Here is a 15,533-nt window from a genome sequence, read left to right on the forward strand (position 1 = left end):
GCCATTAAATTAGGACATTCATAAAAATCTCACTTTTTCTTGATTTTGAGTTAAAAATAACACAACCAATGCAGTGTTAGTGTTCTGGAACCATGGTAATTTAATAATAAACAAACGTTTTGAAAAATATTAATTAATGCTAAGAATTTTAAGTTAGTTTTATCGTTGTATGTCAGTTAAGAAGTCGCGAGGTGATTAAGTTCATATCGAAGTTGTGTTGGTGTTACGTTGAACAGTATGCAACAGAATAAAACTTTTAATGATTAGTCAAATTAGTAATAATTAATATACTGACTGGATTTAAGGGAAGTTTATATTTTGAAATTACTATAATATATCTGTAAATTTTTATAAATTAATAATGGGTAAATACTCGGACAATAGTCCCGCAAAACGTTGTGAGGTTGCTACCTTGTTGCAACATTCGTCTCTTACAAATATGGATATTGCTAAAAGACTTAATGTTTCCCATCAGACTGTTGGCAGAATTAAAAAAACTTTGTTTATTGGTGGCAATATTACTGAAACTAAGAGAAGTAACTGTGCCAGACCATGCAAACCAACACCTCGTGGTGATCGAGAACTGATAAAGCTTTATCATGAAAACAGGTGTAGATCATCTTCTGATTTAGTCAGTGAATGGAGGAAAGCTGGAGTTGAAGTCAGTAGTAGAACTGTGAGAAGATGCCTAGTGGAACATGGATACAAGGCCTACAGGCCACAGAAAAAACTAAAGCATACACCGGCAATGTGCAAGAAGCGACTAGCTTGAGCGAAGGATCACCAGAACTGGACTGAAGATGATTGGACAAAGGTATTTATTGAATATTAATATTTGTTTTAGTAAATATTGTCCTTGTTTGCTGGTTATTATTACTGATTAGAATAAACTTTTTGCTTTTTGTTTTAAATGTAATACTTGCATTAATGTGAGCAACCTCGACATTCCGTTTAGTATTGATAATAATTAATTTATTGATTGTTATAAAATTGCGGTGTTCCATTAAAAGAAACTTTATATTGTCTATGTTTAGGTCTGCTTCTCAGATGAGACAATGCTAGAAGTTTTGGGAGAAAGGACACAGTATGTTAGGAGAAGATCAACAGAAACATATCATCCAAACTGTATTCAAGAAACTATTAAACACCCACAGAAGACTATGGTCTGGAGCGTGATATCTATTCATGGGACAGGGCGACTCCACATTGTAGATGGTATAATGAACCAAGAAAAATACAAAAATTTATATGAGAGAAAGTTATTTACACAATTAGATGAATGGTATCCAGATGGCAATTGAATATATATCCATGATGGTGCACCTTGTCACACGGCTAAATCCATCGCTAAACTTCTTCACGAAAGGAATGTCCCAGCATTAAAATGGCCAGGAAACAGCCCAGATTGTAACCCCATTGAGGAACTGTAGAGAGAGTTAAAGAGGGACGTAAATAAAACAGTTTCAACTAATCGGGCACAGTTAATTGAGAAGCTAGTTGATGTCTGGCATGATGATGAGCATCTCAAGAAACTTGCAGATCAATTTATTCGTGGAATGCCAAGACGTGTAAAAGCGCTCACAGATGCTAGAGGAGGACATACAATAAATTAATTTTTTTTTAACTGGTTTATTATGTGATTTAGGATGCACTCACTAACTATTTCATTATCAGTATTTCATTTTGGTGCATTTATATATGAAAATAAATGTAATATGTAACTTTTTTGTCAATGTCCTAATTTAATGGCCAACACTATATATGGGTCTGATCTTATTACCTCTTGTTAAAGATTAGTCAGAAAAAAGTTGCAAAGAACATCTCTTTTAATGACAACATTCTTTTTGGCATCCCAGAGAAACAGATTAATTTAATTTTAGACATATCACTTTGGTTGCTAAAGTTATTTCTTATTTCTACATCTTATGATCCTTACAACATTTCTTTAACAGTCTTACAAAAGTGTTCTCCAAAACTTCTTTTAATAATTTCTAAATTTTTAAAGTCATTGAGTGTGGCACTATCACAGACATTTATCCAAAATAATTAAATTGTTAAAATTATCAAATCAATCCTTTCTTTTTGCTATTTTTAGATTGTTTTTGATGGTCAGCTAGCTTTTTTATTTTTTGTAACCTATGGGGTAACACAAGGTCTTTGGTCTCATGTTTTTCATCATTATGAATGATCTTCTTAATGAACCTAAATTTTTGAGTGGCTTTGATATTGATGATACAGCTTTATTTGTTGATGATACAGCTCTATTTGCTGATGATACAGCTCCATTTGCTGAAGATACAGCCCTATTGGCTGATGATATAGCTATTGTCAGTCCATATGAAAAATTTATAACTTTTTTTAAGACATCTTGTATGACTTAACTTCCAGCAAGTTGCATTTTTTTACTTTATCTGTTTCTTCAGGCTCAAGTTTTGTTCAGTTTTTTTTTTAGATCATCAGTGCTTTAGAATATTTTCCCATTTTTATGTTTTGCTAACTTATATAATTTGCAGTATTTTAAGTCCTCTGTTAACCAGTTATTAAGTCCTCTGTTAACCAATTATTAAGTCCTCTGTTAACCGATTAAGTCCTCTGTTAACCATTCCCTTGCTCTTTAATTCTTTTCTTCATGTCCCAACTTATATAATAGTTGTTTGCAGCCTTGTTAAAAGTTTTTTAAAGAAACCATCAAGTTGTTAAATTAAATTTTGTAATGTTTTTAAGTTTTTAGGGATTGATGGATCATTTGTCTTTTTGGTAAGTTACAAATGAGTTTAGAATATTTATATTGGTATTTTTATTTTTTTTTGTTTATTCAATTTCTTATGCTGGTTATTAATATAATATTTTTTGATCCTTATTTTAGCAGACAAATTCGTTCATATAAGTTTATTATCTTAAATTTTTTTAGGAAACATTTTTTATTCTTTTAGGAACATGTTTTTTGGATCATTTCTTTGAATACAACTTTTGTCTTGGTCTTTGGTATATATTTTTCATTAGTAGTGAACCAAAGTTTTTTCTACTGTGGTTTTATATTTTTATATTCGCATATTCCAAAAAATAACTTTAATATGAGGATAATTAAACCAGTTTTTTTTTTTAAGGATGAATGTGCTTAAAACATTTTGAGTAAATCCACCCTTTTAAAAAACACTGATTTAATTTCTAAAAGTTGTTTTTACTTTAATTTTTAAAATAATATAAAAAAAACCTTCAACATAATAAAAGATTATTTTTTAAAAATCTCTATTTACTATATATTTTTTTCTTAGTTTTTTTTTTTTAAATCTTTTGCATAGTTTTGATATATTTTTTTTTTTCAAGTCTACAAAGTTTAGAAGAACCTATGAAATTTCTGTCTATTTTTAAAATGTTAAAAACTGTTGCTGATGGTATCTAAAAATCTGTTTTAAAATTTTTTACACAATGTGCGATACATATAAATATTTGAGAATTTAATATAAATTATTATGACTAGCAGAAAGCAACCCGTAATACGGGTTATGGTCAGTCTGTTACATAATTAATTTATGGTGGCTGTTTTCCACAATTTAAAGTTGCAAAACCTTGACTAATACCCTTTTAAAAAAAAAGCCTTCAAATTGAAAAAATTAAACCATCTGTAAAATTAACATAAAAAGTAGGAGGAGGTTAATATTGCATTAATGCGTCATATAACAAACCTAAAATTAAAATTGTAACAGATAAGTAGACATCAAAGAAAAAAAAAGAAAAAAAAAAGGAAAACAATTTACCTGCTTTTTGGTAACCTGTTGTCATACTTAAGTTGCTGTCATGATGCAGCTTGTCGATGTTGTTTTATGACGTTATTTCATGTTGGCTTTTAGTATACTTTAGTTTAATTTAAAAGACATCTCAATAGATTTAAAATACTTTAATTAAAAAGCAAAATAACAAATGGTTTAAGGAGCCAAACTAAAAACATTAAAGATAAAAAATCAAATTAAGATATAAATTGCATATATATAGCTAAATATATTGTCTTGGCTTATTGTAAATTTTAAAAGCAGTGAGTTCTATAAATTAAACTACCAATTAGTTATTTTTAACAATAGAATGTAGCATCATTATATTATGATAATTGGGTAATGAATCAATTTAACTATATTTAAGTTTAATTGGTGAAAAACAAATAAAATTTTAACTGAAAAAGACCAAAACAAATCAAATATACAGCATAATATATTATTAAAAAAAAAAATACAAATTAAAAAAAAAAAAATTACCAATTAAAAAAAAAAAATTACAAAAAAAAAAAAAAAAAATTATAAATTAAAAAAAAAAATTAAAAAATTAAAAAAAATAAATCACCAAAGAAAAAGCAGCAACAAAAAATATCTTCACTGATCTGATTCCACTTATTGAAGGACCTCTCCAAGAGAGGCCCTGGGTGTTGGGAGCAATAATTTCTGTACTGCTCAAATGTTAACGAATCTAAAATCATAAAAGCTCTCAATTGTTAACGACTCTAAAATTACAAATAGAAGGATGTAATAAAAATTATAAATATTTGCAATTTTATTTAATCAAAATATAAAGCATAACCTCACCATTTTCACAGGATGAAGAGGACGCTTAAAAATATTAAAAAAAAAAAAAAGAGAGTAAATTAAAAAGAGTTAAACATGTGAAATATTTTATTTTAATAAAAATATGAGTAAAATGCGAACAGTTTTAAAATGTCATCTTTATATTAAATAATTCTTTCACATATTGCACATATTTCTCCATTCAAAATATATAAAATTTAAAACACAGCCCTACCAGTTATGCTTCTACCAGACACTAAAGAAAAAAATATACCTCAGAATAATCAATAAAATAATATTTACATATAAATAAATATATAATTATAATTTTTTTACCTATTCCCCTCATTTCCTCCATAAAGTTGTCTAAAGTAAGAAAAAAGATGACTGAAGCTAAAACTAACTAAAAGTAAACTAAAAATAACTATATACTAAAATAAACTTTAAATCTTAATATCTGTACCTCAGAAGACAAAGGTCGGTTGTCCAGTTTTTTGTGAAAATGAGTTATGTATGAGACCTTTTTAGTTTTTTCAGTATATACAGAGGTATAAAGACTTTTGTCCTACAGCCAAGAGGTATAAAGACTGTTGTCCTACGTACCTATGTGAAACAAAGTTAGGTCAATATAAAAGGTCTGGTGTCCCCACAACGTTCAAAGGAAAAACGTCTGTTGTCCTGAAATGACTTTTCACTTTTTTTATTTAATTTTTATTTTTTATTTTTGTCAAAATTATATTTCATGTGCCTTTAGACAAATTAGATAAAACACGAAAAAAATAACTTAAATTTAACCATCAAGAATAAGCCAATAAAGACTAATTACTTTACTATTTCCTCTCTCCTTGACAATTTCTAAAATGTGACAACTGACCTTTGACTTCAGATACAAATGCTTCATTTATTTAACTATACTAATCATAATTTATACTTAGTTTTTGTTCAAACTCTCCAAGAATAAAAAATAAAATAAAGCTAAAGTTCTTGAAGTTTTAAAATTCCAGTTACAGTTTAAATAAACAAATTCCTATTAAGAAATATCTAATAGCAAAACCAGCATCCCCCCTTGGAAAAAATAGAGGATAAACCATAGGATCTAAATTGGCAGACATACTTGATATAGTTTTAAGAGGATGACCTCTTGGGTAAATAACAACTTCCCTGGAAGCAGATGGTGCACCATCTTCACCAGCAAATGCAACTGCAACTTCATTATGTGAAGGGAGATTATAGTGATGTCTATTTTGCCCTTCAAGTAAAGACATTTCTACAACTGACACTGAGCAACTTTATATATCTGCTCAATGAATTTCTTCATCTTCCACTTCAGCCATGTTTTTAAATGCAATAGCAAATGGGTTCTCTTCACTAATAATAGTTTGCAATCGAAACATTGAATCATTTAAGCAAAGATCATTACCACGTTGTTGCATTCTAAAATTTACTGCTGCAAGTGGATTATAGATGTATAGTTGACAATATGTCAGCGGAACATCTTGATTTGGCCTAAGATTACCTATACAATGAAAAACTTTACCACATATTCTAAAACATGGCGGCCCATGATTAAAGGGTTGAACTGCATTAGCTTTAAATGAAGCAAAAGAAAAACAGGCATTATAATTTCTAATATATTTTAGAAAATTCAGATTGTCATTTGTCTTTCATTTCTGCGAAGATTAATTTGCCTATTAACATTTCCAGTTTCTAAACTAATATCTGCTTCTAGCTTAATACCATTCATTTAAACTTCATTTTTAATTGAAAGTAGTAACAAAAAATCTTAAACAAATCTGGAAGATTGTGATCTTTCCTATATAATTTTTTTTCTACTCTAAATAGCACACATTAATAATTTTTATATATAACTAACTGTCATTTAAAATAAATTATACAAATAATCTTATGACTTTAAGAAAATATATATATCAGCTAGGAGATGTTTGCATAAAAACTTAGCAAATAATAATAAAAAAATTATTAAAAAACCTGCAATTCTGATAATAAACATACTGCTAACACAGAAAAATTAAAAAAAAACACTTTGTGTACCCTTTTTTGAAAACTTCAATATTATTTCTTTAAAAAAATTATTAGTAAACATTTTTAAAAAATTCACAAAACTTTACAATAAATTGTTCTTCTATACCACATAAATACATCATTTGATAAATCTAAAATAAAAAATGTAAAGAATTTGTAAATAAATAAGAAAAACATTACATACAAAAAATCAAAATCAATGTACCTTATAGAGAAAAGCTGTTGTGATTTACCAGAGTAGTAGTTGTTAGATATTATTATTTCATGTTAGCTTTTAGAAAATAATTTATGCTGGTACATCATGATTCCAAAATATTTATATGAAAATCATGTAATAAACAGCGCTACAGACAAAAAATCAAATTGAGATAAAACAAATTGTATATATGGCAAAATAATTTGTCTTAGCTTTTAGTGAATGATTAAAAGCAGTGATTTTTAATAATGAAATTACCTGTTTATCATTTTTAACAATAGACACCAACATGAAGGAAAGACAAATGTCTATCAACTCAAAAGATAACAAAAAAACAACATCACAACAACAACACACAACAAATAGCACACACCATAAGTTAATATAATATGCATATAACATGACTTAAGAAACAAAACATTCATATATAACAGAGCATAACTAACAACATTATGTAAAATGTTTTTATAATACATTATTATGTATTTTTAGAATAATTAATAATAAAGGCTTGAAATCACCCAGAACTAAAGCAGCAACAGTTTGACACTAAACACTGTCGTGTAACCCTCTGTTATAAGTACATCACCTGGCTGGCAAGGTTGACAAATCTTGCTCTACACGTTTACCAACTCACAGCACTTTGAAAACATGGAAACAACATAATATAAACATATACATCAACTATAAGCACAATATTTATTTAACCTTATATACATATTTAAACACAATTATATAACACATATAATTATATAACATATATAAAAACAATTATATAACATATATAAAAACAATTATATAACATATATAAAACAATTATATAACATATATAAAACAATTATATAACACATATTAACACATACACAAACAATAAAAAACACTTTATATTATTATAAAAACACATTGATAAAATAACTATAAAGCACATATTACCACATACACATACTTATCAAAAAAGCATATATGCCAACAATAAACATGTGCAAACAAAAATTTTAAAAATGACACGAAAAAATTTAAAAAGATTAAAAAGTAAACAAAATATATATATATACAAACAATACTCTTTACTTTCATTTTTTTTTTCCATAAGAACTGTAATCCTCATAACAAAAATTAACCTTTGGATACAATAGTATTTGACATGCCATGTCAGTGTTGGCACGAAGTTTTAATTTATTTTTCTAAATTTTCTAAAAAAGAACAAAAATAGTTAATAGCATCACAGAAGTTTCAAAGAAGTAATAACCAATTTTATGGAAATAACATTAGTATAACTTTTTTGTTGCATAAAAAATAATTAGGCCTCATCCATACCCCTATATACTAAAAAATAAAATAATAAAAATAAAACTGCTAAAAAAAAATAAAGCTAAAAGAAAAACTAAAATAAACAAAATGTAAACGATTTAAAAATTAAAAGATCCTTTCTACTTTATATCTAATAAAAATGTTATATATAACTATTTTCTATACTTACTTCAATTATAATATGATCTTAACGATGATTATTTATCTTAATATGATTCTTTATGTAATATTTCTAAACTAATAAATAATAATTGAATTCTAAAAGGTAAAAAGTTTTAACTCACTTAAGAGATCTTTCCCCAATGAGTGGGTGCATTTTGAGAATGCGCTCTTTCAAAGCCTAGTAACTAATGAAACAACGTTAAACATTCTGTAGCAATTATATTATAGATAAATATAAGTATAATAAATATACATAAAAATATTTGAATATTTAAATCAGGTTGGTTCGTTTAGAATTAAACCAATTATGTTTACTAAGAAAAATAAAAAATATTTATAAAATAAATGAAATTAAAAAAATTACTTTGTTAAGTATCATTAAAAAGTGTTCATCATTTTCAGCAAGACAAATACTTTTTTTTTTAAATTCATTATTTATAAGCTGCAGTTTCTGGCAGCGATAGCATTTTATTATAAAAAAGTTGTAAAAGTGTGGATAATAAATATTATTGCTATAAGTGGTGAAACAATTTAAAATACTTTACATATTTGTTTTTTGATGTTTTTAAAAAAAAAAACATTCTTTAATGTAAAACGGTTACATTACAGACTGCATCACACTAGACTTATTGTAGTTAGTTATATTGAAAAACTTGTATCTTGCATGCATTTGATAAATCAAAGAGTTTTTAACAATGCCTGGAAAAAAAGATATTGCAATGATAGAAAATCTCTTATGATTAAGACATTAACAAAGATAAAATATCTTGCATACAGCAAAAATTTAACACTGAAAACTACATTACCCCATATTTGCAGAATAAGAGATGATCAAATGCAACAGTTTAAATTCATCGAATTAATGAAATAACTTTCCTTAGACTCTACCAAATGCAACAGCAAAATATGATCTTCAGAACCAATAGCATTTAATGAAATTTACCTCAACATATGAAAGGATAATTAGGAATTTCCACTTGAGCAATGCAAAATTGTATAACGTACTTGTTGCTGTTTTGTTGCCATTTTAAATAACAATAATAAAAAAAATTTTTTACTAATACATTAATAAACTTTTTAATAAATTTTTCTGTTTTTAGCGTCCTAATTACAAGAAATTAAAAATGTCAATTTTACTTAACCCAACCTTTACTGTTATACATTATAGTTGTTTTAGATTTTAGGCCAACATTTCAGGTTATTACTATTTTTCTGATTTTTTCTGTGTTTTTTTTAATTTATAGTTGTTAGTTATAGTTTTTTGGAAAATATTTTAAAAATACCAAGTATTAAGTAATGGTAGTTTTAGTTCATGTGAAATATAATAAATGTATACTAATTTTATAATAAATTAAATATATTATTCTGTATAATGAGATTTTAAAAAGAAATATGTTATTTGTATTGCAACCTTTGTTTGCTCACTTACATTATTTTAAGTCAACTTTTAGTTGTTTTCGCTTCTCATGTTTGTATTTTCTTGCACGAGTCTCCATTATTATTAATATGATTATTGATTAAGTCAATTATAATTTAGTAATTAATTATTATATCACACGCAGTTGTCACTAATTTGAATTCTTTAAAGATTCTAAGGTAAATTGCATTTAAAAAAAAAAGTTATTTTCACTTTTTTGGTACCAGCAAGAAATATAATTAATCAAATAATACATCTACAGTGCGACAATGCACTAGCCTAACCGCCATTTACAATGTCACCCGGAAAATTCTGATGTTTGAAGCATTTTTTATTGAAAAGTAAAGCGAAATCATTATGCAAGTGCAAGTATTGTTTAGTTGAACGTAAATTCCATTCCTTGACTTCAAGTTTCTTATATTATTTAGAGCACAAAAATAAAATTATCCAACCAAAATTGTTTAAGAAAAGAAAAAAAGAAAAAAATACAGCCAAGTGTTGCCGCCTACTGTAATAAAACAAGTAACAAAGCTGAAAAATCTTGTTTAACAACTTTAGATCTTGTTCCTATTTCAACTTTAGGCAATACTGAAGATATTAAAAATGGCTGGAAAGCTTAAGGACTTAAAATCCCCGATGATCAACATGCAACTGTTATGAACTATGCTAACCCATTAGATTAAATATTCCTCAAGAGCTTCAGTAAAAAAAAAAAAGTAATTGGAGAAGTGTTTTCGATTTCTAATATCAATAATCAACTATTAATGATGGCGCTTTTAATAACTTATGCTTTTTAAGATCATATCTGATGAAAAAAGAGAAACAAAATCATAAAAAGTTGTATTTACCTTTTTTAAACTGTAAAAATTTATTTCAAAAAATTAATTGATTAATTTTTTGAAATTTAATAGTTAATGGGTTAATTGAAATACCGATTAATCTACCATTCGTAGTAATAATATCTAATAATGTTTTATTAACATATGGACCCAGCTAGGTTGTGGTCGAACCCAGCAAGCAATTATAAAGCAGTTATAGTGATAATTAATAAATTATTGTGGTTATCATTATCAGTGAAAAAAAATAGCAAACCTTATTTTTAATTTGATATTTACCTAGGGGCCTCATGTTAAGACAAAGTTTAACCATATTGTTAAATGGACTATATAAATTCTTTTCTATTTGTGAATATTTTGCTTGTAAAGTTCATGGGAAAACAAACTCAAATTTAAAAAGTCTATTTGAAGAAGAAATAATTTTAAACTATTTATTTTTGTAGCTTTCTGTCCTTATCATGTTGGGCAAGCTTTACTTTCATGGGCAAAAATTAACGGGGAGGTATCTGATATATAAAATTCTTTGTTGTATTGTATTTATTTGAGTGGAATTCAACCAAAAAAATTTTAAATTTTATGTGTTTTAAATCTTATTTTAATTATTTTTAACCTGTATTTTATAATGATATTATTTTAATGTATAATTAAAATAATATCATTATAAAATACAGTATTTTAGAATCATATTTTTAATTTGGCTAGATTACTGGCACTGATTTTGATGGTGGAGTAATCCTTCTTTGTGGCTATCTGTTTATTGCTATTTCATTAATTCTTGTTTATGTATCTTTTCATATATTTAATTTTACATTCTTTTTCCATTCAGTGTACAGTTCAGTATGCTAAATGGATATTTAAAATCATTTGATTTTTGGCGCAAAAACATTTAATAGCTTATTTTTGTGAAATTCTAAAAAGCTTTTTATCTTAAATCTCTAATGTACAAAAAAAGTAATAAAAAAGTTAACAAGTAATTTGCAATGACAAGATAGCGTTGATATATTTTCCATAGTATTTTTAAATTAGATATTTTATGAGGTTTATTCATGATTAAATATAATAGATAAAATTTAAAATGTTTCAAAAATATTTTTAGTTTATATAATTGAAAGCAAACAATTATGCAAAGCTTTTTTTTTTAACTGTAAATTACTAGTCCGGGTTGCGCTATACATCTTTTAAACGGTAAGTTACTATTTTATTGATTTTTCTGTTGCAACTGTTTTTTGATGTTAAAATCTTATATATACACATATAACTTAATAACTAAACTTTTAGTTATTAAGTTATATGTGTATATATATAATATATATATATATATATATATATATATATATATATATATATATATATATATATATATATACACATATATATATAATTAATAAATCGTAGTATATAGATTACACATCCGATGTATCTTTAGGGCTATGCTATATTAGTTATACAAAAAACTTTTTTTATTTAGTAGATATAATAAAATTGAAAAAAATTTTTAATTTCATTATATTCCCACCACCTAACTATTTCAATATATCTTTCACAAATATTCATGGTCTTCAAAGTAACTTTCCATCAGTTGAATCTTACCCCAAAATCAGCCAATTTGTTTGCTCTTTGTAAGACTGATTTAAATTCTGCTGTTCTTTTTTCAGATCCTAACCAGTTACCTTTGATTGTTGATTTGTGTCTTGTCTATGACCCTAGCTTGTGTTCAGTTTCTCCTTGTTCTCCTTTAGTTGGTTCCGACCATGCAGTTATCTCTATAAAATTTTCTTCTTTTTCTTTGGATTCTTTTTGTGATGTTCTTTGTGACAGTCTTATAACGTGATGTTCTCTCTCCGCTGAAAAAATATGCCTCCTATGTAACCTCCTGGATCCAGGCAGGAATAAAACCTTTTATTCCTTATTGTTGGTTCCAAGTCAAACCTCATTCTACCCTATCCTTTTCATCTTCTTGTGTAGCTGCTATATCTAATTGTAATCATTTTTTTCATTTTTTTATAAGAACAACTTTCTTGAAAACAAACACCCATTTAATATTGCAAAGTATAAATGTAAAATGGTGCTGTCTGATGTTAAACATTATTCCCAGTTTAATAAATCTTATCTCAGAAGTTAGACTCCAGAGACTTTTGGAAAGTCTTCAACAGCGTCAATAACAAAGGTAAGTCTAAAAATCCATTTCTATTTCATGGGAGTAATCTTATTTACTCCCCCAAGAATAAGGCAGAACTATCAAAGAACTTTTCTTCTAATTCAACTCTTAAATCTTATGGCCATACTCTTCCTGTCTTTCCAGTTAAACTATTGTTAGACATTCAAATCACTCCTGCTTCAATTGCTAAAGACTTATCTCAATTAAACTCTTTTACAGCTTGTGATTTAGGCAACATTCCTGTCATAATCTTAGAAAAGTGTTCTCCACTTCAATTCTCTCTATTTGATAAGTGCTTGGCTATTTGATAAGACTTGACTATTTGATAAGTGCTTGACTAAATCTTGGTTTCCTGCCTGCTGTAAAATGGCATCTGTGATTCCAATTTTAAAAAACTTGGCAGAACATTCTGACCCCTCAAACTATTGTCCCATCCGTCTTCTTTCTGTTATTAACAATTAAAGTCATCCTCGAATGCTAACACTATTTTTCATTTTCATTAACTTCTGGGATACCTCAAGGTTCTATTCTTGGTACTGTTTTGTTTTTTATCTACATTACATTTTCCTGACTATTTTACATTTAAAGTGGCTCTATTTACTGATAGCTCAACTCAACTCAACAAGTCTTGAGAAAAAGTCTTCTCTTTTCGATTGCTTAGAACAGACATCTGATCTTGAATCTGATCTCACTTCTGTAACAGGTTGGGGCTTGCAGTGGCTTGTGAATTTTAACTCCAACAAAACTCAGTTATCTACTGCAGACAACTATTGCAATACTGTTGACATTCCTATATTGATAAATAACAACCCTTTCACTGAGTCAACTTTCTTTATGTCTTCTTTGATTATTGATCACTACTGACCTCTCATAGAAACCATATATATAAGTTTAGCATATGCTAAGGTTGTTTCTCTTTTTTGTGCTTGCCATTATCTTACTCCAGATTCTATTCTCTACCTCTATAATTCTCTTGCTTGTCCTTGTATGGAATAGTGTTGTCAGATGAAAAGAGATGATGCTCTTTCTCTTTTAGACAAATGTATTGTAAATGTAGATGGACTCATTCTATCTGCCAAGCTTGAGCCTCTCTCCTATTGTCGTAAAGTTGCTTCTCTTTCTCTTTTCTACAAATACTATCATGAATGAATGAATCTTTCTTGTGTATTAACCAATCATAAACAAAAATGTTAATTATGGTACTACGTAGCATTCAAAAAGATATTATTATTAAAGGTGCTTTTGTTAACAAGGAATGCATTAGATTTGTTGACTCAAAAAGTTTAGGTGTGATACTTGACAATGAGTTATCTTTAAAACACAAATAAATAAGATTGTTAAAAAGCAAAATATCCAAAATAAAACAATTCTTATTGCACAAAGATTTGTTCACCATACTATGTTCACTAATATTTGCACAGCTAGATTATTGCAACTCCCTCTTCTTTGGAATTGAATAGACACTATTAAAAAATCTGAAGTCTATTCAAAATTGTCCAGACTAATATTTAAAACTAGAATAGAAAATCATGTAAGTGATCAGGAATTTAACAATTTGGATTGGCTGAAAATTAGAGAAAAAATATATTTCAAAGTCCTAATAATAATGCACAAATCTATTATATCTGCCAAAATGCAGTAGCTGTGGGTAAACCACAGCTACTGCATTTTGCCACAGCTACCACAACCATTTATCATGGTCACTGCTCAAATGAGCTATTATCTCTAGTTCCATCAACCAAAACTCATTCTCGCTTGACACCTTATTCAGCAAAGTCTTATAGCAAAAACTTTTATTTATCTAGATTTTTTCCAGCGCTTCAACTCTTTGAAACTCTCTCCTACTTTTATGTTTTCCTGACTCATGCAGCCTGCAACTTTTTAAGTCTTCTGTCAACTAATTTCTTGCTCTTGAACTCTATTCTTTGTTTTCTAGTAACTCCCAACTTAATAGTAGTTGCTTTTAACCTTGTTGGAAGTGAATTAGATTAAAATAAAAGAAAAAATCACATTAACAATTAGTTTGGAGATTTTTTATTATTAAATAAAATAAAATATAAATAAAATGAACTATATAAATAAAGTAAACTATATTAACTATAGGAATCATCATAAACTATGCAGATCAAAACTACTAAAATTTCCAAGAGCTATATAAAATATTAGGAATAATAGTATCAGCAACTATACATAGTATCAGAATCTGTATGAATTATCAGGTGCTAAAATATAAATATAAAATCGGTTTTAAATAAGATCCTTGGAACATAGTAGACTCACTAGTTGTTGCAGCCTTATTGCCTCGCTAGTTGTGGCCTCACCTGGCAATTTATTTAAGAAAAAGAAAAAATCTGTTTACAAAATAGTAATACTATTTCAAGTCTAGATGTGAAAAGTGTTAGTGTTGTTATAAATGCTCGCAGTTTTTTTTATCTATAGAAAACCAGATGTCAGGTTGGGTGTTAATTTTTAAATACCTGCTCTAACTTTTAAAGCTGTTCTGAGCTTTTTTTAATTTTGAATTTAAATTAGGGAATGAAACCAAATATGACTTTATTATGACAAATTATTCTCACTTTAAATAACTCTCACTTTAACCTAATATTTTAATATTGATATGATTATATTTGGTTTTACTTAGGAATTGTTATTTTTAATATTGTTATGTATACGATTTTTAGGGTTCGTAAAACTATTGGATTGTGCTACGTAATATTAAAGGTAGATTGGTAAAACTAAGTATTTATTCAATTTTTGATGAAATCAATAAAGTAATATACATGTTATATATGTGTGTGTGTATAAATTAATAGATAATCACTTATCAAATCACTTGTGTGTGTGTGTGCGTGTGTTA

General features: G+C 27.1%; 1 protein-coding gene across 1 annotated transcript in view; it reads left to right on the forward strand.

Annotated features, from left to right (window-relative positions):
- The window catches only part of LOC100203131 (E3 ubiquitin-protein ligase MARCHF6), an 83,538-nt gene that overhangs the window by 15,555 nt on the left and 52,450 nt on the right, over positions 1–15,533 (forward strand). The window contains exons 9-14 of the mRNA XM_065820497.1: positions 2,725–2,757; positions 2,934–2,985; positions 10,962–11,020; positions 11,221–11,301; positions 11,675–11,703; positions 15,358–15,397. Coding sequence (XP_065676569.1) covers positions 2,725–2,757; positions 2,934–2,985; positions 10,962–11,020; positions 11,221–11,301; positions 11,675–11,703; positions 15,358–15,397 — 294 coding nt within the window. The remainder of the gene's footprint in view (positions 1–2,724; positions 2,758–2,933; positions 2,986–10,961; positions 11,021–11,220; positions 11,302–11,674; positions 11,704–15,357; positions 15,398–15,533) is intronic.

Source organism: Hydra vulgaris, chromosome 15 (genome assembly GCF_038396675.1).
Source record: "Hydra vulgaris chromosome 15, alternate assembly HydraT2T_AEP".
Classification (NCBI taxonomy): Eukaryota; Metazoa; Cnidaria; class Hydrozoa; order Anthoathecata; family Hydridae; genus Hydra; species Hydra vulgaris.